The 22,262-nt window shown below is 48.9% G+C and overlaps 1 protein-coding gene across 5 annotated transcripts in view; it reads left to right on the top strand.

Annotated features, from left to right (window-relative positions):
- The window catches only part of TBC1D22A (TBC1 domain family member 22A), a 282,503-nt gene that overhangs the window by 221,259 nt on the left and 38,982 nt on the right, over positions 1–22,262 (top strand). Inside the window, exon 12 of one of the 5 annotated variants that reach the window (XM_040490524.1) lies at positions 11,696–11,826. The exons of the other annotated variants lie outside the window; for them this stretch is intronic. Within the exon in view, the coding sequence (XP_040346458.1) occupies positions 11,696–11,725 (30 nt within the window). The 3' untranslated portion in view covers positions 11,726–11,826. Of the gene's footprint in view, positions 1–11,695; positions 11,827–22,262 lie in introns of those variants that run through there. 5 annotated transcript variants of the gene reach the window in all.

The following is a 22,262-nucleotide window of genomic DNA, read 5'->3' as shown; positions in this document are numbered from 1 at the left end:
GAATGAGTAATGAAGTTATATCTGAATTTGTGGGATGCAGATAAAGCAGTGTTTAGAGAGCGAATATATTCCTGCAAATGCGTACAACAGAAAAGAAAGATTTAAATAGTTTTAGTTTCCACCTTCAGAGGAAATTAATCTGCAAGTAAGCAGAAGAAAGGAACCAAAAATGAACAGGGCAAAAATCAATGAAATAGGAAATGGGCAAGCTATAGAGGAAATAAATAAGCCGAAAAAAGTTGGTTTAATGGAAAGATCAATAACACCGAAAAATCTTCTGCTAGGCAAATAAAAAAAAAAAAAAAAAAAGGAAAAACTGGCCAATATCATGAATAAAGAGGGGACACCACTACAGATCCTACAGATATTTTAAATATAATAAGGGAACATTGTTAAAAACTTTATAATAATAAATTAACAACCAAGATGCAATGGACATGTTCCTTGAAAGCTACAATTGATCAGACTTTGCACAAGAAGATATAAGAAGCCAGAAGTGCCCTGTATCCATTAAAGAAAGGGCATTAGTAATTAAGAACTTTCCTACAAAGATGACTACAGGCCCAGATGACCTCTGGTTAATGTTCAAACATTGAAGGAAGAAGTAATACCAGTCTTACACAGATTGTTTCAGAGGGTGACGGAGGAGTGGACCTGTCTCAGCTCTTGTTAGTGTAACTGAGATACCAAAATGAGACAAGGGCATAATAAGAAAAGAGAATTATAAACCAATATTCCTCATTAATATAGATGCAAAAACCCTTGACAAAGCATTAGCAAATTGAATCAAATAATATGTAAAAATGACAGTGCATTGTGATTAAGTGGGATTTATCACAGGCATGCACGGTTGGTTAGACATTCAAAAATCAATCAATGTCATCGATCCCATTAACAGAATAAAGGAGAAAACCATATGATCATGTCAAAAGATGCAGAAAAAACCCTTGATAAAATTAAATACCCCCTCATGAAACGAACTCTCGGTAAACTGGAAATAGAAGGAAGCTATCCCACTGATGAAGGACATCTCCAAGGTCTTGCAGTTTACCTCATATGTAATGGTGAACTTGGCAAATGCTTTCCCCCTACGTTGAGAACAAGGCAAGAATATTTGCTCTCACCACTTCTGTTTGATACTGTACTTGAAGACCTAGGAAGGTAATAAGGAAGGAAAAGAAAACAAAAGGTATGATTGAAAAGGAAAAAATTAAACTGTCTTTATTGATTGCATGTGTAGAGAATACTAAAGGTTTATAAATTAAAAAAAGAACTAATAAAGATCCTAGATACAAGGCCAATGTGCAAAATCCATTGAATTTCTATATGTCCGCAATGAACATCTGGAAGATAAAATCTAGAGACCATTACCATTTATAGTAACATGAAATTCATAAGAACAGCCTGGGATAAATGTAGCTAAAAATACTTACCTTTACATTGAAAATTGCAAAACATCGCTGAAAGAAACGGAAGAAATATGTGGTAAGATAAACCATGTTTATGAACTGAAGGACTCTTACTGTTAAGATATTCTGCCCAGATTGGTCTTAGGAGTTAACACAATCCCAGTCAAATTCCTATCAAGCTTTCTCCCTTTTCTTTTCTTTTCGTGGAAACTGTCAAGCTTATTCTAAAATTTATATGGAAATGCAAAGGACCTAAGATAGCAAAACTTCTACAAAATTAAGCAGAAGAAGAACTAAGTTGGAGAACTTAACCCTTTGATTTCAAAATATACTGTAAAGCTACAGTAACCAAGACAACGTGGTTTGAGGATAGATAATAAGATAATGGAACCGTGTAGAGACCAGAACAGTTAGGAGAGGGATAGGGAGGACGTGTTTATAATACATATACCTGATGAAGGACTCCTGTCCTGGATGCATACAAACGCCTGTAACTCAGTATCACAAAGACACAAATGGACACAAGATTCAGACATATTACAACAGAAGATAGACAGCCCATAAGCCCTTGAAAAAGTACACAACATCATCAGCCATCAGGGAAACACAAATTAAACCACAGCGAAGTGCCATTGCTCCGTATGCACCAGAATCGCTAAAATTAAAATAATGGACAGTGCTGAGCATTGACACATATGTTGGAAGGTCTTCTGCGGGGCTGGGGGAAATGCCAAGTGTACCACCACTTTGGAAAACCGGCAGTTTCCTGGAACCCTAAACATGCATCTACCCTCTGATTTAACAACTCCGTTCCTGGATGTTTACACAGGAAAAATGAACATCTATGTGCACACACTCACACACACACACAAATATTGTGCCGAATGTTCATAGCAGTTTCATTCACATTAGCCCAACCTAGAAACAACTCCAGTATCTACCAGCCGGAAAAAGGATAAAAGGATGACAGTGGCCATTCAGTGACCATGTGGATGAATCTTAAAAATATCATGTTGACCAGCAGAAGCAAAATACGAAGAGTACATAAGGCATGAGTTCATTTAGTGAAGTTTTAGAACTGAGAGAGTTAATCAGCAGTGATAGAAATCACAACGGTTTCCTCTGGTTTCCCCCAGCAGCGCAGGATCCCTGGGGGAAGGGCAGGTTCTGTGTTGATAGGGGTGTCGATCCCACTGGTGCGCTCTTTTGTCAAAGCTCATTAAACAGTATGATTAGACGTCTGTGTCCCACCTTATATAAATTATACATCAACAAAGTAAAAAAAAAAAATTTTTTTTTAAATACTGGCTAAAAATACTTGGAATCCAAAAAACAAACCAGAGTCAAAACACAAACCCAGACTAAGTGGAACACTGGGACCCCCTTTTCAAATGTGTTTTCTTTGATCTTCAACTTGCAAGTCCTTCCCAAGTAGGTGGGACAGAAGGAAAGTTCGCCCCCGGCAGTGAGGCTAAGGGGAGAGCCCTCTGAGCAAAGGGCTAGTCCTCCCAGAGGGCTCTGTCCTCAGGGTCAGGCGGGTGAGCACCCACTCCTGCCCTGCTCCAGGGCCCTCGAGCTGAGCTCTTGAGATCAGCTCAGGTCATGATCCCAGGTCGTGGGATCGAGCCCCTCATCGGGCTCCATGCTGAGTGTAGTGGAGCCTGCTTAGGATTCTCTCTCTCCTTCCTCCCCCTGCCCCTCTCCCATGTGCATGTGCGTGCCCCCCACCCCCCGCCTGCCCCCTCCCCCTCTGGAAGAAAAGTAACAGCCAAGGATCTAAACAGTATAATTTTTATGGTCGGGATTAACATTTCTTTACCATGAAGCCAGAGAGGGGAGAATAGGTAGACTTTGGAAGAAATCACACTGCCATCCACATCCATGTACGGGCACGCACGTGGGGGCATCCCACGTCCACACCACGGGCACTGGCAAATGCCCAGTGCTAACCACATGACGTTTTCATCTGAATAGTAAAGTTACAATCATGTGCATGCATTAAAAAATTTTCAGCACACTGGTGTGCCCTGGGAGAAGCATGCCGTGACTTAGTGGCAGGTGTCAGACAGCTGGCTGCGAGGCGCATGGCCACAGGCCAAGGAGCTGGTCCCTGTCCCTGGCCTGTGGGTCACAAGCGTAGCCCCTAACTGGGTAGAGGCCACGTGGGGTCTCTCTGTATTATTTCTTAGAACCGAGTGGGAGAGTGCAGCTGTCTCAAAGTCAAGTCAAAAAGAAAACCGACACAGTCCCTCATTCCTGGGTAGTCAGCGTCCACGCAGTGGTGTTTCTACGGGCGTGATGTTGTCAGGGCTCACCAAAGGCGAGCCGCCAGCCTGTGAGCCAGGAAGTGTGTGAGGTAGGAGACGCCTCGGCTGGTCGAGAGCAGGGACCCGGTGACACCGGACGCCGTGGTATTTGGTGCTCTCCGGTAACCAACACGTGCTTTGACCTGTTGCCCCAGGAGTTATCCAAAAGGCAAGTTGGAGAAGATACCAAATGCTGTGCCCGTGGGCCTGTTCACTGTAGCACCTGTGGGGTGAGGAGGGAGGCAGGTGGTCTGTGGGCCGCTGGTGACCTTTTGGCTGTAGTATTTACCGGAAGACAGTACGTGTGGTTTTCCATCGTTTACCCGCCGGTTGGCTGCTTGGGAGAATAGGAGTGCGTGTGCGCTCATGCGCATGTGTGCGTGCGCACACACACACACACACACACATACACACACACCCCTTTCCCCAAGCACACGCGCATGTGCTTATGTTACAGACTAACACATCTGTGCAAGGATGAACCCAGAGCCCGTGGGGAAGGTCTGGCCTTTGCGGGGAAGGTGGGACACGACGGAGGTGGGGACGCAGCCTGGCTCTTCCAGATGGGGCGGCTTTAATTTTTCACCCTGCGGAGTTACGTATTGCTTTACGTAATTGTGAACCCCAAGTAAACCTGAATAGGAAAGCTGTCCTTAAAAAGCAAGAACAGAATTAAAACTTAAAAAATGAACCTAACTATATCTCGAGTTGGTGGCTTAATCACAAAGCCTCTCTGCTTCAAAGAGGCTTTCAAACAGTTTGAATGTTGGAGTGTGGAGTCCTGTTAGGATGTGTCTGAAGCACGAAAAGAATTACAGAAAACCTGTGACACTCTACTCGGTAACCAGATTGTTAGTAATCATGTTAGTGTTGTCTTGAAGCTAGTCCTTATATACACGTGCATTGAGATACGTATATTCCACTAAAATGCGCCTATTAGGATAAAGCCAGTAAGTAATTACGATAATGTCGTAGGAGCTAAGATTTTTAACATAAGAGAGAATCAAGCACAAAATCAAAGGAGGAAGAGCCCTGTAATCTCAACTACAAAGACTCGGTGTGAACCCATGCTGTGTTCCTCTCTTTGAAAGAAGTGGAAGCCTATTGTGGAGCCCCCTCTTTGCTGTAAATTATTGGCCCAGTGATGAGCCGGTGGGAGCCCACACCCCGCGGAGTCTCACTCCCTTCCCATTAGCGGGAGCTGGGGCTCCTCAGGAAAACCCGACAGGGGTCTGGGGCGGGGAGCGTTCAGGAGGCGTCTGGAATGTGTAGTCGTGAGGGAAGCAGGGGGCCTCTCAGAGGAGGAGGAGGACTCCCAGCTGACGGGCTCCCACTGGCCGGTCGTGGCAGGATTGTCAGGAAGAATGAGGAGGGCAGCGGCCTGAAGCGCCCCGAGCGTGGGAGAGTCTGTGGCTTCGTCATGATTCCTGCCTAGAACCTCACCGGCTGGCCTTCGGAGGCCGCCGGGGCTTGGCCTTGTAAACAAAAGGAAGATTCGAGCAAGTGTGGTGCTTTTCAGATAATCGCACAGTTTCTGAGGGAAGAAGGGCGACTGTAGGTGCAGAGGGAACAGGAGAACCGCACCGTCACCCTCGTGAAATGATGGGTGGGGGCGGCGCTCACCAGTGGCCCCAGAAGCCGCTGGAGCTGGCTCGCGGGGGGCTCTGTAACGGATGGATCCGTCCAGCAGCCCCTGGACCAGCTAATCAATCATCCCATCACAGAGGGGAGACCACCGACACCGTGTGCCTCCCGACGTGAAGCGCGAAGGGCACACTCTGCCATCAGTTCTTGCAAAACGCATCACGTCGGACTCCTGTCGAGCCTCCAGATCCAAGTGCCTGCTGGCAGGAAACACGGGGAAGGGGACAGAGGCCCGTCCTGCCACGGGAGTGCGGCTGCCGAAGCCAGAGTGTAAAACACCCACAGGACAGCAGGCACAGAGGAGGAAGAGAGGGAGGGAGCCCAGACATTTCCGGAGACCGGAGACCCTGGACGTCAGAGGCCCGCGTGCACTTGTTTGGGGCCTGATTGGAACAACACAGCTGTGAAAAGGCTCATGCCCTGGAGATGAAGGGACAGCATCTTAGGGTCTCGGCTGGGGCCCCATTGTCAAGGCCAGACCAGCAAGAGGAGGGCACCCCGGTTTATTTACTGTAAGTTTTACGCAGCACGGCCGCCTACATGGGGAAACGGAGGCCTGGAGGAAGGGTGCAGCCCGGTGTCATGTTCGGTTTGATGAAGGGTGGGGGTCATACAGGGTAGCACAGGACAAAGTCGGGGAGGCCTGTTCGGCCAGGTTCCTGTCCCTGGTCTGCAGAGACACAGACGCTCCTTTCCTCCAGGTGGAGGGAAGGGACCTCTCACGGGAGGGTCTGAAGTCCCACTTGCGGTAAGGTCAGAGCGTCTCCATCCCCCCCACCCCCCCCCCCCCCAGCTCCTGGTGCTTGTCAGGCTCCTTCAGCTTAAGATCCATGCTCGGCCAAGGTGCTGCGTCCTGGGGTGGTGTGCCCTGCCCCCCATCAGGGATGTGCTCCATTGCCATGGGGAATGACTGTTTGCACATGTGGTAATGGTCTTGTGATGAGGCTTCTAGAAATAGCCCATAGCTCTAACAGAAACTATTTGTGGGTGAAATGTGATGTCTGGGCTTTTCTTTAGAATTTTCCAGCAGCATGTGGGCAGAGTGGGGGTCAGCAGAGGGAACGGGCTTGGCCACGTATGCTCCCGGTGGACCCCGAGGAGTGCGTATCAGGGTTCTTATTCTGTGCTTTCTACTTTGGGGGATTTTGAAGAGTCTTATTTTATTTATTTATTTTTTTTAATTTTTTTTTAACGTTTATTTATTTTTTTGGGACAGGGAGAGACAGAGCACGAACGGGGGAGGGGCAGAGAGAGAGGGAGACACAGAACCGGAAACAGGCTCCAGACTCCGAGCCGTCAGCCCAGAGCCCGACGCGGGGCTCGAACTCACGGACCGCGAGAGATCGTGACCTGAGCTGAAGTCGGACGCTCAACCGACTGCACCACCCAGGCGCCCCATGAAGAGTCTTATTTTAAAGTGTTTGTGAAAATCCCACTCCCTACGTTCCCTCTGTGTGTGTGTGTGTGTGTGTGTGTGTGTGTGTGTGTGTGTGTGTGTAGGCCTTGCCAGGAGAGGGAGCTGGGAAGGAGCAGCAGGGCCTAGAGGTGAAGCGTCCAATGGGCTCGTCCTGGGGCTCCGACAGCTGGACTGACTACTCGGCATACTCCAGTGCCTGTGTCATTCCCTTACTTTGTCTCATAAAGTCTTTCCACTCTTGTATTTTTTGCCAAGTCTGGGGATTCCCTAGAGCGTGGCTAGGAGGTGAACGTGCATTCTTTTGGTTCGCGTTAGTCGCAGAGTGGCAAAAGTCTTACCGTCTCATTGGCAGAGGGGCAGGTGTAAGGAGGGGCTCGGGGTTGGTGGCCTGAGACCCTCTTAAACGTTCAACCGTGGGCGTGAGTGGTTGAGGGCGGGGGCGGGGAGCTAGGAGAGTCTGTAACGTAGCCCTGGAGCCTAGCCCTCCCTCGTTATCTTTATATTCATCGTTTGCCGTTTACCCGCTGTGTGTGGACGCACCGTGCTGGCTGCTGGGGACCCCCAGGTGGAGGGAAGGTGGGTCCTCATCTCCAGAAGCTCACAGCCCAGCCGAGTGGCTCTTAGGCCTTGGCTTGCGTGCCCGTCGTCTCCGGAGCTTGTGAGTAGTGAAGAGTCCCAGGCTTGCCACCGAGGGATTCTGCTTCTGCTTCTGCTTCGTGTCGAGAACGTTTGCTGGTCCACCCGGGCTCCGTTCGCCCCGCAGTGCCAAGCAGTGAGTGGGCAAGGGACACCGGTGACGCTAGGCCCTGGCCGCCAGGAGCTCCGTGTTGGCGGCGGTGCGTGTGTGAGGCCCGCCGAGCCCACGTCCTCCGTTCTGTCTCTGGCACGACCTCGCGGTGGGTGGCAGTGGCCCTGATGTGTCTCCTCCCGCGTGTCCAGGTAGCTGACTCGCTGGGGAATCCCTGTCAAGGATACTGAACACCTGACATTTTGGACCAAGCAAATGTCCTCGGTTGCTTTGTGGTAGGAGGAGAGTGACTCCGTTCCCCCTCCGAGTGGGTGCGGGTCCTGCGGGCCCTCGCCTGGAGCTGGCAGGTGTCGGCCGGGGGCCAGGCTTCCTTCCGCTCCTTTGGCTCCTTCTCCTCTGTATACTCCAAGGATGGGACCTGGAGAAGCCACTCCTCCTACGGAGGGGAGGCAGCAGTGGCCCTTTGGGAGTGGACTCGTGGCGTGCCACCTCCCGCGAGCCCGGCCTGGTCCGGGTCTCGGATGCGGAGGCCGCCCTTGCCGGCCGAGGAAAGGGAGGCTCGAGGGAGGCGGCCGTTTGTCTCTTCTGAAGAATCTTAGTAGAAAAGTGCTCTTGTGTCATCGGCCTTGTCATTCTCGCTGGCACGCAGGCGCTGGCGCTGGGGACCCCAGGGCGCCCTGGGCAGCGGTGGCCCGGGGCTCGGCTCTGGAGGCGGGAGGTCTGGGTTGAGCGGGACTGCGACCGGACGGAGGCACAGGAGGGCAGGCACCGGGACAGCAGCCTGCCCGAGTGGGGACGGAACGCTGGTCCCCACCCCCCTCCCCGGCCCAGCCGGCCGCGCTCAGCCGCTGTGACCGTTAACGCTCCTCGGGCCAAGTTCCGTCTACGGAGAGGACTGAGGCTTTGAGTTATTAACTGCTGTGATGTCATTTCTTGCTTCAAAGAAAAAATAATCAGGACCCACAGCAGGCTGTCTTTCCTTTTACTTTGCCAGGAACGTCCTTGACAAATGTAAAAGATGGTCGAGTTCATCCGCTTGGACAGGGCTCAGAGATGTTCCTGGAGCGTCGCTCCCAGGCCAGACGGTGACCCGTGGCCTCTCAGGAGGCCGGGTCCCCAGGTGTTCAGTGTTTAAATTTGGGACATGGGAGGGGCCGTGGCAAGGGCAGCTGAGGTTGGTGGCAGAGTAAATCCGCCTCCCAGTGTGACGCTGACTCTGGCCCCCACAGCACTTCAGGGCCTGTATCATTCATGAAGTTTAAAAGGATGTCTTTGATTCTGTCCGTAGAGGAGACAGGGCTTTGCGGACAGCTCAGTCCTTGTGATGTGAGCTCCTGTGTCGGTGGTGACAGGCGCCCCTGCCTGTGCTGGGGCGGGGCCTCTGTCCTGACACCCGCCAGTGTAGTTAAATCAGGCTTTTTGCTGGGACTCTTAACCCATCTTTGCTGGCGAGCCTGTTCTGTGCTTAAGGAGCAACCACTCTCTTTAAGGGCCAGAAGCAGACGTGGATTGTAGAGAGCAGGTGGTGAAGAGGGGCCGAGAGTTCCAGAACTCTCTCCCAACATCCCTGGAGAAAACTCTTGTCTGTGAGCTTTGGGCGTGTGCAGCTCTTCAGGGAATGTTGACGCTTTTGTTGATTATTGACAATCCGGACCAATGGTTTGGCATTTGAAGAGACCTAGGAACACAGCCCTGTACTGAGGAATGTCTTTTTGAAGTTGAAGACAGACCTTGGTCTGGGCGGTCGTGAGCTGTGATGGTTGATTCCGTGAGTCAGCCTGGCCGGGCCACAGTTCCCAGCTATTTAGTCAAACGTTGTTCCGGACGGTGCTGGGGAGGTGTTCCCGGATGGAATGAGCATCCAAATGCAAGTCCAGATTGGTGGACTTTGAATAAACTAGGTCACTGTCCACAATGCGGGCGAGCCCCCATCATGTCATTTGAAGCCTGAACAGAATGGCGACTGGCCTCCTGAGCAAGCAGCAGTCCTGCCTTCCTGTCCTCGACTGCAGCTTTGGTTCCTCCCGGGGCCTTGCTGCCACCTTCCCCAGCAGATCTGGGCTCCCAGCCCCTCCTATCGCGTGAGCCGGTTTCTTAAAATTGGTCAGTCGTCCAGTCTCCGTGTGTGTGTGTGTGTGCACGTGCGTGTGCACATATCCTGTTGGTTCCTTTCCTACTGACAGTGCATCAGCCTAAGAATAAACGCTCATTAGGAGCTGTAGAAATGTCCCAGCATTTTGTATTATTTTCTGTTATTTGTTTATTATTTTACTACATGGCTTTCAAATGTTCATTTCAGTTAGGAATTACGGACAGGCTAGAGCAACAGCCCACATCCCAGAGCTAGGAGGGACCGCGGGCCACGTCCCGTTCCCAGATCGGCCGTCCAGAGCCTGTGCCGGTCGGGTCGGCATCCCCCCGGGAACCTGCAGAATGAGTGTGATTGGCCATGACCTTTGTCATGTCACCATTTGGAACGTTCTCAGACGTGGACAGACACCTGCCAATAAGTATCTGGCGAGAGATAATAGAGATTGGCATAGAGATAATAGATCAGTCACTTGGAGGCTGGCTGGCTGGGCACCAGGCTCGTTTAGGCTTCAGGATTTGGCTGCATAACGAAGTGTGATTTACGGTTCCGTCACCAGCCCATGCCCCGAGCCTGGGGGTGTGGGTGCGAATTTTAAAACGGCCGTGCTCCGCATGCCTGGTGGGTAATTGTGTATGTCGTGCGGCGGCCTGGCGATGAATATTTCAGAGGAAATCATAGCAGAGAATTTGCTTGCATAGCTGAAGCCAGTGCACTCAAATCTGAACAAAGCATGGAAACAATTCCTGTCATTCGAATGGCCTCAGAACTACATCTACATAAATACGTGTACATAGGAAAATCTCCTGACACCAGAGGGCTATTCGTTTTTATTCCGGTGCCAAAAATTATAAGGAAGGCTTAATGATGCAATTAAAGGTGAAAAATTGTTCCTCTTATCGCAGTTCCTTGGTCATAGAAAGTAAAAGGGAAACTGTTTCGTTGCCTTATTTTCTGCGTTTCAGAAAGTGTGTGCCACGTGTCGGTAATCCGCGTTTGGCAAATCGTGCGGTCATTTTGAACTTCCATTCTGTCATCTCGTAAGCAAACACGAGGCCCGCGCGGGGCCTGAAATGCAGTTTTAAGACACCCCTGATGTGCGGGGCGTCTGGATTTCTCTCTCTCCTCCAAGCAGTAGCTGAAAGGGGACAGGCGTTGCTTACCCTTTGAGCGTCTCTCGAACATTAAGGCCGCTTTGAGAGGGAGCAGCCGTGCGTGCGAGGGGCCCTGCTCTGGGAAGGACGGAAAACAGAAGCACTGGGAGAAGGTCATGGGCAAGACAGAGCAGTGAGGGGCTGCCTCGCGCCTGTGCGCGCGGGCCTGGGAGGAGACGCGGGGTCACGACCCAGGGACGGGGCTGCACCTACAGCCACAGAGTCTGGATGACAGCCTGGGGCCCCACACTGGTCAGGGCCATGGAGGTCTGTGGGCCTCCACACAGAGGAGTCTCTCTGGAAAAGACCATCTCCATTTAGTTCCTGGTCTTTTTCGCTCAGTACGAAAGATCTTAAGGGTACGGAAAAGTATGGATAACCCTGAGGGATGCCTACTACCTGGCTTGGTCAGACCTGCAAGTTATTTTTTTTAATTTTTGTTTCAGATCTTTTATTTCTGATTTAGAGGTCAAAGGGAGCCTATACAACTGAATCTCCCTCTCTTCCTCTCCAGAAGTAACCACTACTTTGAACTTGATTTTATCATTTCTAAATATCCTTTAGTATTTTTGCCACACGTTTGTACGTGTGTCTGTAATAAATAATACGTAGTATCCCAATGAACATTCTGAAACTTTTATAAAAGGCATCACACTTAAAAGTTCTTTTGCAATATGCTTGCCGTGTTCCACTTCCTGTTTTAATATTGACTGAATTTGGCAGGTGTAGCTGTGTTCCACTTTGCTCATCCTTTGGAGTTTCACGTTCTGTGAATGTGCTATAATTTATCATTCTCCTATTGAAAGACCTTTGAGTTATTTGGAAGTTTTTTTGAAATTGCAAACGGTGCTCCGTCTCACATTTTTGTACACGTCTTCTCACATCTGCCTGTAGGAGATGCTCCGTTTAAGAACTTTCTGGTTTACAGGATGTGAACGTCAGGACGTTCCCAATTTGACTTCCAAAGCGGCTGCACACACCCCCTCCCGCCCGCCGCCAGCATTTGCAAAAAGACTCTTTCAGCTCGTCTTTTCTCCCATTCTCTGCGTTCCTTGTAATTCCTAGTTTTTGCCCAAAAACATGAACTGACTTCTCACTTTTACTCGTTTTGCTCTGCGTGTCCCTGTTGCATGAGTACGAACAGCTCTTCCTGTTTTTACTGACCAGTGTTCATATCCTTGACTCATTGTTTTAGGAGGTAGTTTGTCCCTTTATTTTTGATTCTTAGGGAGATCTTAAAAAATATTTAATATTAAAAAATAATATTAAAAATATGTATGTATTTTTCTGGGTACTAATCATATACCAGTCGTATATGCACTCCAAATATCTTTTGATAGTCTGTGACTTGCACATTGCCCTTAATTATAGTGCCTTTGTCACGTACCACTTTGAAATATTTGTGTTGTCGAATATATTGATTTAAAGAATTTGTGCTTTATCCTTGTCAGATTTTGCTTTGTAATCCACCTTGAATTTAGCTTCATGTACGGCATGAGGTAGGGATCTGATTCCGGTTTCTTCCGTGTGGAGAGCTAGTGGTCTCAGTGCCACACTGGATAATCCAGCCTTCCCTTGTTGATCTGCACCATCACTCCTCCGTCCGGGAACACCCACGTTAGCATGGGCGTTGTCTCAGTCCTCCGTTGCACTGGCCCATCCGTCCTGTGCCCAGAACACATGGTCTTTCTCAGCCTCACAAAGCATCCTGATATCACACGCAGATCTTCACCTTATGTGTAATGTTTGGCGTTGTCTCGCTGTTCTCGCTGTTCTCGGCCCTTTGCCCTTCAGTGTCAGCTTTAGAGTAAGCCTCGTATGCCACAGAAAGCTCTGGAGTTTTTGTTAGAAACACATTGAATTCGTAAATTAAAGTGGAAGTCAATGGACATCTTTTCAATACTGAATCTTTTTGTCCACGAACCTGTATGACTCTCCTTTAATTAGCTTTTCTCTCATGTCTTTCAGAGAACTTCTGCATCTTCTCCGTTAACTGCCTGCACTTGTGATGCGATCTTGGGTGCCCCCATTCCTGTCCCCAGTGACGGTTCTGCAGGGATGGGATCCACACCCCCCAAGGCCTTCCTGCCTGCCTGTGGTTTTGGCCCATCTTAATGTCCTTTCACCAGCTCTGCCTGGTGTGTGTGGGGGCGCGCAGCACCGAGAGCTGGGGGTCTCCCAGGAGTGACATGGGCTTTCTTCTCCACACGGCTTTCTTTGGGAGCAGGTTCTGAGGCTGGTGTATTAGACTCTGTTCACTGGAGGCAGTGAGATCTTAGAACCTGGAGATTCCAGCCGTCTGATCCGATTGCAATGGGATGTGAGTGTTACTTTGGTCATTTCCAAGTGCATCTGGGCTCTTACATGAATCGTCTTCCTCAGCTAGAGAGATTTCGGATTTTTACGAGGATGTTTACGATTATTAGTGTTTCTCCTTGACCTCCAGAATTCCCTGCTCTCAGAATCCTGACTTTATTCCAAGTGAGCATTTCAGGAAGAAACTCGTTTTCTAAAGAAGTAATGGGCCACCACGGAGCCTGTCCAGACAGAGCCCGGCACTCACTTGTGGCTGTTCTGTCGGCCTGAGGTCACCGGGCTCCGTGCACCCAGCGGGGCTGCACGGTGCGGGGACCGGACGCTTTCTCCGGGGGTTTATGCGGCGGAAGTCGTGCCTCCCAGGAGCGATCAGGTGCCATTCCTCGGCGATGGCCTGGAGGTCCCTCAGGTTCATCACCTTCTGATCCTGCCCTCACGGAGGTGGGGACGGGCCCCAGGGAGTCCTGCAGTTGCAAGTGACATGCTGCCTGAGTGCTAGGATGCCCTGCGAGGACAGGGTGGGTAGTTGTGGGGGCACCCGGTGAGCACGGCTCTGACCACAGTGGGGAGAGGCCCACGACCACAAGCGTGGTCAGTGGCTCACCCTTGATTTGTCCGGTTTGTGCCCAGGGTCCAGACCCTGTGCCGGAGGCTTCTTGAAGATGGACGCCTTCGGTTTCCGTCCCCAGCAGCGCAGGGTTCCGGGGCAAAGCCCTCGAACACCTGGACCGTCCCAGGGGGCGGGGTGGTGGGGTGGGGGGTGGGCAGAGGTGGAAATTCAGCTCTGAGAGACCGGGAGTCCCGCCGGCTGTGAGTGCCGTGTGTGGGTAGAGCAGGGCTCAGGTGGTAGGCAGACCGGGCACAGGGCCTGAGGACAGCATAGCACCCGCCCTGCCGAACAGAACACGACCCGATGTAGCGAGGGCCAAGGTGCCTCCCGACCGTGGCCCCTGTGGTCAGGGGTGCTGCTCGCAGCTGGCTCGGTCGTGTCCGCAGCCCCGCGGTGTGACCCAGGCGAGCCGCTCAAGGTCTCTGCCCGTCTTCTCATCTGTAGGAGGGGAGCCAGTGCGGGCTGGGCACGGGGCCGGGAGGCAGGGCAGCAGACAGGAGTGCAGGCCCCAGAGGAGGGGGACACGAGCTGCCGCACCTGATCTGGCAGTGGAGACGGGCTGCAGCCGGCCAGAGGCCCGTCCCCACTCACACAGTGTCCCCAGGGCCCAGGGAGCCACCTTCCAGAGCCTTCCCTCTTGGCCAAGAGCTTCCCTGGCCCAGCACCCTGGTCATCCAGCCCCTCCCCCAACCCCCCCCCCCCCCCGTCCCCTGAGCCAGGGACGCTTTTCCAAGTCACATCGCCTTCCCTTCCAGAGCTCAGCTCCTCCTTGGGAAATGTCTGGCCGACCTGCTGACTTTGCCCCGGTCAGGAGGGCCCTGATTGCATGCATCAGACCCCGAAGGTGGTGGACACCCCTCTGCGCTGAGTGGGCTGCTGCCACTGAGACCCAGCCTCCCGACCGTGTCCCTGGGGACCGACGGTAGTGCCTGCCTGTGTTAGGCTTCGTGGAAGCCGGAGCTGGTTTTCCATTATGATACGAATTTTTTATTTATTAATTTGCTACTGTGATATAATTTACCGAGTCAGCAAAAACAAGTAATCCACTGAAGCAACGCTGTAAAACTCCATTTTCCCCTAGCACAGTGCCCTCTGGAAGTGTGGCTGTTTGGCCTTCTGCTGGACCCGGGGGGTCTTGTGGGGCTGCAGCCATCAGAGCCTTGGAGTCCTGGGGGGGCGGCCCTGGGCCCGCCTCACACTGACTTCCGCATTCCCTTACATCACAGGCCCTCAAGCAAATGAAGTGTGTAAACAGGGTTCCTTAGAGAAGCCTACATTCTGGAGCATCCCTAAGTAGTCCTGGAAACCTTCTTCTCTCAGCATTGCAATGCTGATTAGCAGTCTTACAGTCGGCAGAGCCCCGGTGTTTTCTGTATGTAGAGCAGTCGCCTTCAGCATCTGGAAAGAAAAAGGCGTGTGTCTTTAGGTTTGCTCCCAGAGGCCCACCTGCCCGTCTCCCCAGTGCATCCAAGTGAGTGGGTTTGGGTGTGTGTAACTTCATACAGTCGTTGCTCCTGCCGTGGGGCTTGTGACAGAGCTTGGAGGGGAGAGGGGGCCACGGAGAGAAGAGGCCCCTAGGACAGCGGGAGAATGGTCGGATGAACAGGAGGGACAGTGCGGCAGACGCCCCCTGGGAGGAGGGCCGGATCAGCTGGCTGCTGGGAGACACAGGAGAGACCTCGAGGAAAGAATACGGCTGAGAAAACTCAGCCAGTACCCGCTGCTGGGGTAGCAGTGTGTGCAAAAGTGGGGTGAGGCTAGAAGGGTCTGGTGTTTGGGGGGAGATCGAGAGGGTCCAGTGTCAGGCAGGAGGTGGGACAGGGCCCGTGATACCAGAGGATTGTGGCGTGTTAAGTAGTTTGGACGTTATCCTAAAAGCGGCGGACGCTTAAAAACCACACTTGTGACGAGAGAGGAGTCCACTTGCTTCGAGAGGGTGGCCTGGTTACAGGGGGGAGGCAGGCTGGAGGCCCAAGTGCAGATGGAAGGTCAGTGCGGCCGCAGAGGCTTTAGCAGCATTTCGCCAAGTGTGCATTGTTAGTTGGTTTCAGTTCCAACGCGGACATTTCATGTATTTATTTATTTTTAAATGTTTATTTATTTTGAGAGAGCTCCCACAAGGAGGGGAGGTGCTGGGAGAGTGGGAGAGAGAATCCCACGCAGGCTCCACACTCAGCTCAGAGCCTGATGCGGGGCCTGATCTCACGAATCCGTGAGATCATGACCTGAGCTGAAATTAAGAGTCAGATGCTGAACTGCCTGAGCCCCCCCAGGCGCCCCTCCCAGCACAGATGTTTTTAGTTTTAATAGTTACATTGATTTAAAGAAACTAATGGGGCAGTGCGGTGGACTTAGGTGTCACAGAGCACACAGAAGCATGCTGGTGTAATTATTTTTTGTTAAGTTAAAAAAATTTTTTTAACGTTCATTTTTGAGAGTCAGAGACAGAGCATGAGCAGGGGAGGGGCAGAGAGAGACAGAGACAGAGTGTGAAGGAGGCTCCAGGCTCTGAGCTGTCAGCACAGAGCCCAACGTGGGGCTTGAACCCACGAACGGTGAGATCGTGACATGGGCGAAGTTGGGCACTTAACTGACTGAGCCACCCAGGTGCCCCTGGTGTAATTGTTAAAAACATAACCACAACGGAAAGGATGCTGTCATTGGCCAGAAATCATGAGAAAATGGAACTCTAGAGAGAAGAGGGAAGACATCAAATCTACCCAGGGGAACCTGCCAGTTAATTTCTAGGGTCTGCAGGAGGGTTTGTGTGAGCCACAGGCCAGAGACAAACCCCTGGAGACTGTTCAGAGACTAAGCAAGTGCTGGTGTTTGCCTTTCTTGGCCTTGGCCATGGAAGTCAAAGAAGAAAGAAAGAAAATACCTCCCTTCAGAGATGCCACCATAGTCCGGGATTCATGTGGGTTTGGAGCCCTGATTTATGTGACTTACTTGTCCTAAAGAATTTCAAGCGGAAAATTTAGTTGAAAGTAATCTCGAGATAATCGTGTCCTTAGGTTCAGGTAGAAGTAAATACAATTTTTCCCCCAAAGAAAACCATTTTTGATGCAAGCTTCAAAGAATTCCAACAGATAAAAGTTCCCAGCATCTTAAGCTCGAAAAGGGGCAAAACCACGAAGGAACAAGGAAGCCGGCCACAAAGAGCAAAAATTAGCAGAGAAAACAAACTTCAGAGAGACCCGCAAAGGCTGCAGCCTGTAGGGTTATCTGGGATGTGCGTGACCGTAAGCTCACTGTGCCCAAAGTCGTGGAAAGGAGCATACCGGGCACGAGAACAAGGAAATCTGTAAGGCACGTTCGAAAATGGGCTGGACGAGCCGCCCAGGAATTGTGATACGTCGAAGAGCTGCCCAACGAGCCAGAAAGTACCTCTCCCAGGGAGACCGAGCTCAGTGACACAGAATAGTGAGAAGATCCCGCCCCTGCCCGGTCCAGCTCCTGAGAAATTAAAGAGAATGCAGAGGGGCAAGTGATGATGTCCCCAAGATTGATGGAAGCCCCCAACTCTGGGGACTTGGAGTGACTGATGGATCTCTAGCGGGACATAGAGTGTATGGAAATGGAAATTGCAGAACTCCCAAGACCGAGTGTCTCACAAGCAGGCAGACAGAAGGGTTAGGTTTCCTGTGAAGGAGGGACAGGCAGACTGGGACATCAAACAGCAGAGGCCGGATGATGGTGCAGTAACATCTTTAAAAATGAGAGCCGACTTAGCCTGCTGTATCCAGCAAAACTACCTTCTGGGAAAGGGAAGGATGTAAAGACATTTTTAGACAAAGGAAAACCGACAGGGGTCCCTACTGGAAGACCTTCTCGCTAGTGGAGCTTCTGACAGCCGTTTCAAGAAGGATAGTGATTTCAGAAGAGTCTAGATGCAAGAAGGAATGATGGTCCGAAAAAGGCAAGGTCATGAGTAACTCTAAACACTGCTGTATACAACAACGACGAAAAGGATATCTGAACTTGTAATGTTACAAAGTCAAGGTAGAACTGGAGTCTTGGCCAGTAAGAGCATTTTGCAGGGGGACGTCTCTGGTGTGCCTCTAGCGAAGATACTCCTCACTTGTGTATTGCTTGGGAAGGTAATAGAGACCACGAGCAATCTTGGACCCCAAGTTAAATATGCACGTTAGTCTTTGTAGAGTAACTATTAAAATAATGGAAACAGTTCAGTAACTTCCAGAATAGTTGGGGCTGGGGCTTTGGCATAAAGGCGGAAAGTAACTCAGTGCAGTTGTAGACAAGAAAGAAAAATAATAGGAAAAGTGGAATACGTACACATTTCAAAATAAGAGGATGTAAATTAATCTGAATATATCAGGAATCACATTCAGCAGGGACCCAACTCCACAGGGACCATGTCTGGGGTTTTTTCAAATCCAGTATCGTACTAGTTGTAAGAGAAATATAAAGACCCAGAAAGGGTACAAGTAAAGGGTGAAAACCACATGCCAGGAAAATCACATCTCAACAACTAGCAACAAACTATCAGAAATTAAAATTTTTAGTGGCGCCTGGGTGGCTCAGCCAGTTAAGCGTCCGACTCTTGATTTCGGCTCAGGTCATCATCTCACGGTTCGTGAGTTTGAGCCCCGCGTCAGACTCTGTGCTGACGGCGTGGAGCCTGCTTGGAATTCTTTCTCTCCTCTCTCTGTCCCTCCCCTGCCCCCTAAATAAGTAAACTTTAAAGTTTTCAAAACACCATGTTTATTTTTAAATTTAATTATTTATTTTTGTCAGGTACAGTTAACAGTGTTATGTTAGTTTCAGGTGTACGATATGTTTCAGCAATTCCGTACGTTTCTCAATGCTCTTCGGGATACGTGTGCCCTTCATCCCTTTATTTCGCCCATCCTCCCATCCTCCTCCCCTCTGGCAGACACCAGTTCTTTGCATTCGAAGTCTGGATTTTTGTCTCTTCTTATTCTCTGTTGTTCTTTGCTTTGTTTTTGAAATTCCACGTGTGAATGAAATCATGTGGTGTTTGTCTCTGACTTACTGCACGTAGCATAATACTGTCTGGCTCCGTCCGTGTTGTTGCAGATGTAAAGATCTCATTCTTTTCTGTGACCGAATAATATTCCATCGTGTGTACATACCACATCTTCGTTATCTGTTCCTCTGTCGATGGACGTTTGGGCTGCTTCCGTATCTTGGCTGTTGTAAATAACGCCACAATAAACATAGGGGTGCCTGTGTCTTTTTGAACTTGTGTTTTTGTTTTCTTTGCAGAGTGGATTACTGGATCATCTGGTAGTTCTTATTAACTTTTTGAGGAACCTCCATACTGGTTTCCACCAGTTTGCATCCCCACAGTGCTCTGGGGTTCCTTTTTCTTCACGTCCTCGCCAACACTTGTCATTCTTGTTTTTTTTTTATTTTTTTATTTTTTTATTTTTTTTTAATTTTAGCCGTTCTAACTGGTGTGAGGTGGTATCTCGCTGTAGTTTTGATTTGTAGTTCCCTGATGCTTAGTGATGGGGAGTGTCTTTTCATGTGTCTGTTGGCCATCTGGATGTCTTCTTTGGAGAAATATCTATTCAGGTCCCCTGCCCATTTTTACTTGGGTTATTTGGTTTTTTTTTTGTTTTGTTTTGTTTTCTTGTTTTTTGTGGTTTTTTTGGTATTGAGTTGTATAAATTATTTATATATTTTCGATTTTAACCTCTTGTCAGATATGTCATTTGCAAATATCTTCTCCCAATCAGTAGGCTGCCCTTTTTGTTTTGTTGATGGTTTCCTTCTCTGTGCAGAAGCGTTTTATTTTGGTGTACTCCCAATAGTTTAATTTTGCTTTTGTTTCCCTCACCAGAGGAGACATATCCAGAAAAATGTTGTTATGGCCGATGTCAAAGAAACTACTGCCTATGTTTTCTTCTAGGAATTTTAGGGTTTCAGGTCTCACCTTTAGGTTTTTAATCCATTTCGAGTTTATTTTTGTTCAAAACACTATTTTTAAGAGTGTCAAAAAATATCAGCTGCTGTGGGAAAATCAAGCAGAAGATGTTTAACAGATCTGTATCCTGAAAACTATAAAACATTGCTAAGAATAATTAAAGAGCTAGGTCAGTGGTAAGCTATACCATGTTCACGAGTCGGGACTCTCAATATTGTTAAGATAATAATCACTCCAAATTGAGATATACATTCGATGCAATTCCAATAAGTCCTAGCAGGCTTTTTGGAGAAATTGGCAAACTGGTTGTCAAATTCTTGTGGAAGTGTAACATACTTAGAAAAGACAAAATCAACTTTGATGAAGAACAAAAACAATAGAGGAGTAGCACTACCTGGTTGTTAACTCAGTGGACAGAGCATAGTCTTTTCAACAAACTACCGGAACAGGTAGATATCCGTGTGCTTACACATGCACTTCAGCTCCCACCTTATGCCATACGCATATAACATATGCAAAAGTGAACTCACAGACCTAAATGTAAAGCTTAAAACCATTTTAGAAGAAAACCTGTATGCCCTTAGGTTAGGCAAAGATTTCTTAGAAATGACACCAGAAGCAGTATTCATAAAAGAGCAAAGTAATAGACTGAACCACATCAAACTTGAAAATTCATGCTCCTCCAGAGTCAATATCGAGGATAACAGACGAGTTATAGACACAGAGATGTGTTTGTAAAGCACATAGCTGATCAAAGACTTGTATTTAGAATATATAGAAAGTTACTCAAGTCTCAACAATGAGAAACAAACAATCCATGGGAAAAACTTGGACGCTCCACCAAGAATGTCATATAAGCACATCAAAGGTGTTCAGAATCATCAGTCATTAGAGGAATGGTAATGTGTAAATCAACGCCATAGTGAGATCCTCCCACTTGCCTATGAGAGTGGCCAACGTTAAAATTTACCATTTCACATGTGGCCTCTGGGGTGACCGCCCCGGAACGCCACCTGCTGCTGGTGGGGCTGTGCAGCGGTGCAGCCACTTTGCAGATAGCTTGGCCGTGTCTTCTGAGTTAAAATACTGCCACCGTGTGATCCAGCCCTTCTACTCCTCGGTATTTATCCGAGCAAGATGAAGGCATCTAGCCATAGGAAGACTTGTCCACAAACGTTCACAGCAGTTCAGTTTGTAATCGAACCGGAAACAACTTCGTGTCTATCAACAGGCAGACAGCTCTGGCGAACAGACTCTCTAAGAGAGCCGTGTTTCTGAGCAGTTACAGGCAGTGGCCACGCAGTGACATGGCCAAATCTCAGGGCAATAGTGCCACGTGAAGGTAGCCAGACAAAAGTACGTGCCATATGGTTCTATCTGTACAGAAGCAGGGGAAGTGTAAACTCGTGTGTAGGACAAAAGTAGGTCAGTGATTGCCTAGAGACTGAGAGGGATGGAGGGAGAGATCACAGAGGGCATGGGGAAACTTGCGGGTGATGGATGTGTTTCCTCTCTTGAGTGCGACGGTGGTTTCACAGGTGTAGACACGTATCGAAACCTGTGCGATTTTATACTTTCAATATGTAAGTTTATTGTATGTCAGTTCTACCTCAAAAAAAGCTGCCTAAAATAAACAAATAACCCAACAAGAGTAGATGTGTAGTGTGGTCGCACCACACTCCTGTCCCCCTCTCCAAAGGCTTAAAGGCAAAAGCATTGGTTGACATAAAGGAGATCGTGTATATTGATATCGTTCAGTACACCAGGAAGATAATACGGTTGAAAATTTGTATGCGTCTAATAACGTGCTTTCCAAATACATAAAACAAAGATCGGCAGAACCTTGAGGAGACATCAAATCCGGTGTTGTAATGGGATTTTTAACACCTTTCTGTTATTGATAGCACATAAGATGACAAAATCAATCAGGATTTATAGGAGATCTGAGCAACACTATTGATTAAATTTATCTTATGGATACATACAGGACATTGTATCCAAGAACTCCAGAATATATACTCTTACACACACCTGGTGATGATAGCTGGCCTTTACCTACTATTTACTATGTTCCAGGCATTATCCTAAGTACCTTACGTTGTGTAATTTGTTTAGTCTATAGTATTTCACAGATGAGGACACTGAGGCACAGGAAGGCCAGTGACTTTGTCTTGATCACACAGCTAATTAGTGGCAGACCCAGGGTTTAAACCCAGGCACTCTGGCTCGGTCCCGTTCTCGATTGCTCAGTGTGCTGCCTTAGGGGGTGTGTGTGTGGAAACTAATTGTCCTCCCCTCGCAACACCAAATCTAAGCAAGCAAAAGAATCAGCATCGTGTAAATCACATTCTCTTATGACACAGTTGAGTTACAAATCAATTATCAAAGAAACCTAAAAAGACAAAGTAAAAACGAAGCACATATGTTTATAGATTTAAAAAACGCTAAGAAATAAGCTATGATTTAGGCAAGTAAATCACAAAATGAGGTAGAAATTTCTTAGAAGTTAAGGATAGTAAAGATACTATTCAGCTGTGGAATATAGCTGAAGTGGGGCTCATAGAAGAAAGTTTATAGCCTTAAATGCTTGCTTGTGTCGGAAATGAAGAAAAGCCGAATATTAGCTAGCTCATCATCTGTCTTATCTTAAGAGAA

Source organism: Herpailurus yagouaroundi, unplaced genomic scaffold, assembly GCF_014898765.1.
Source record: "Herpailurus yagouaroundi ecotype Mexico unplaced genomic scaffold, PumYag 182, whole genome shotgun sequence".
Taxonomy (NCBI): domain Eukaryota; kingdom Metazoa; phylum Chordata; class Mammalia; order Carnivora; family Felidae; genus Herpailurus; species Herpailurus yagouaroundi.
This window is presented reverse-complemented; position numbering and strand designations above follow the sequence as displayed.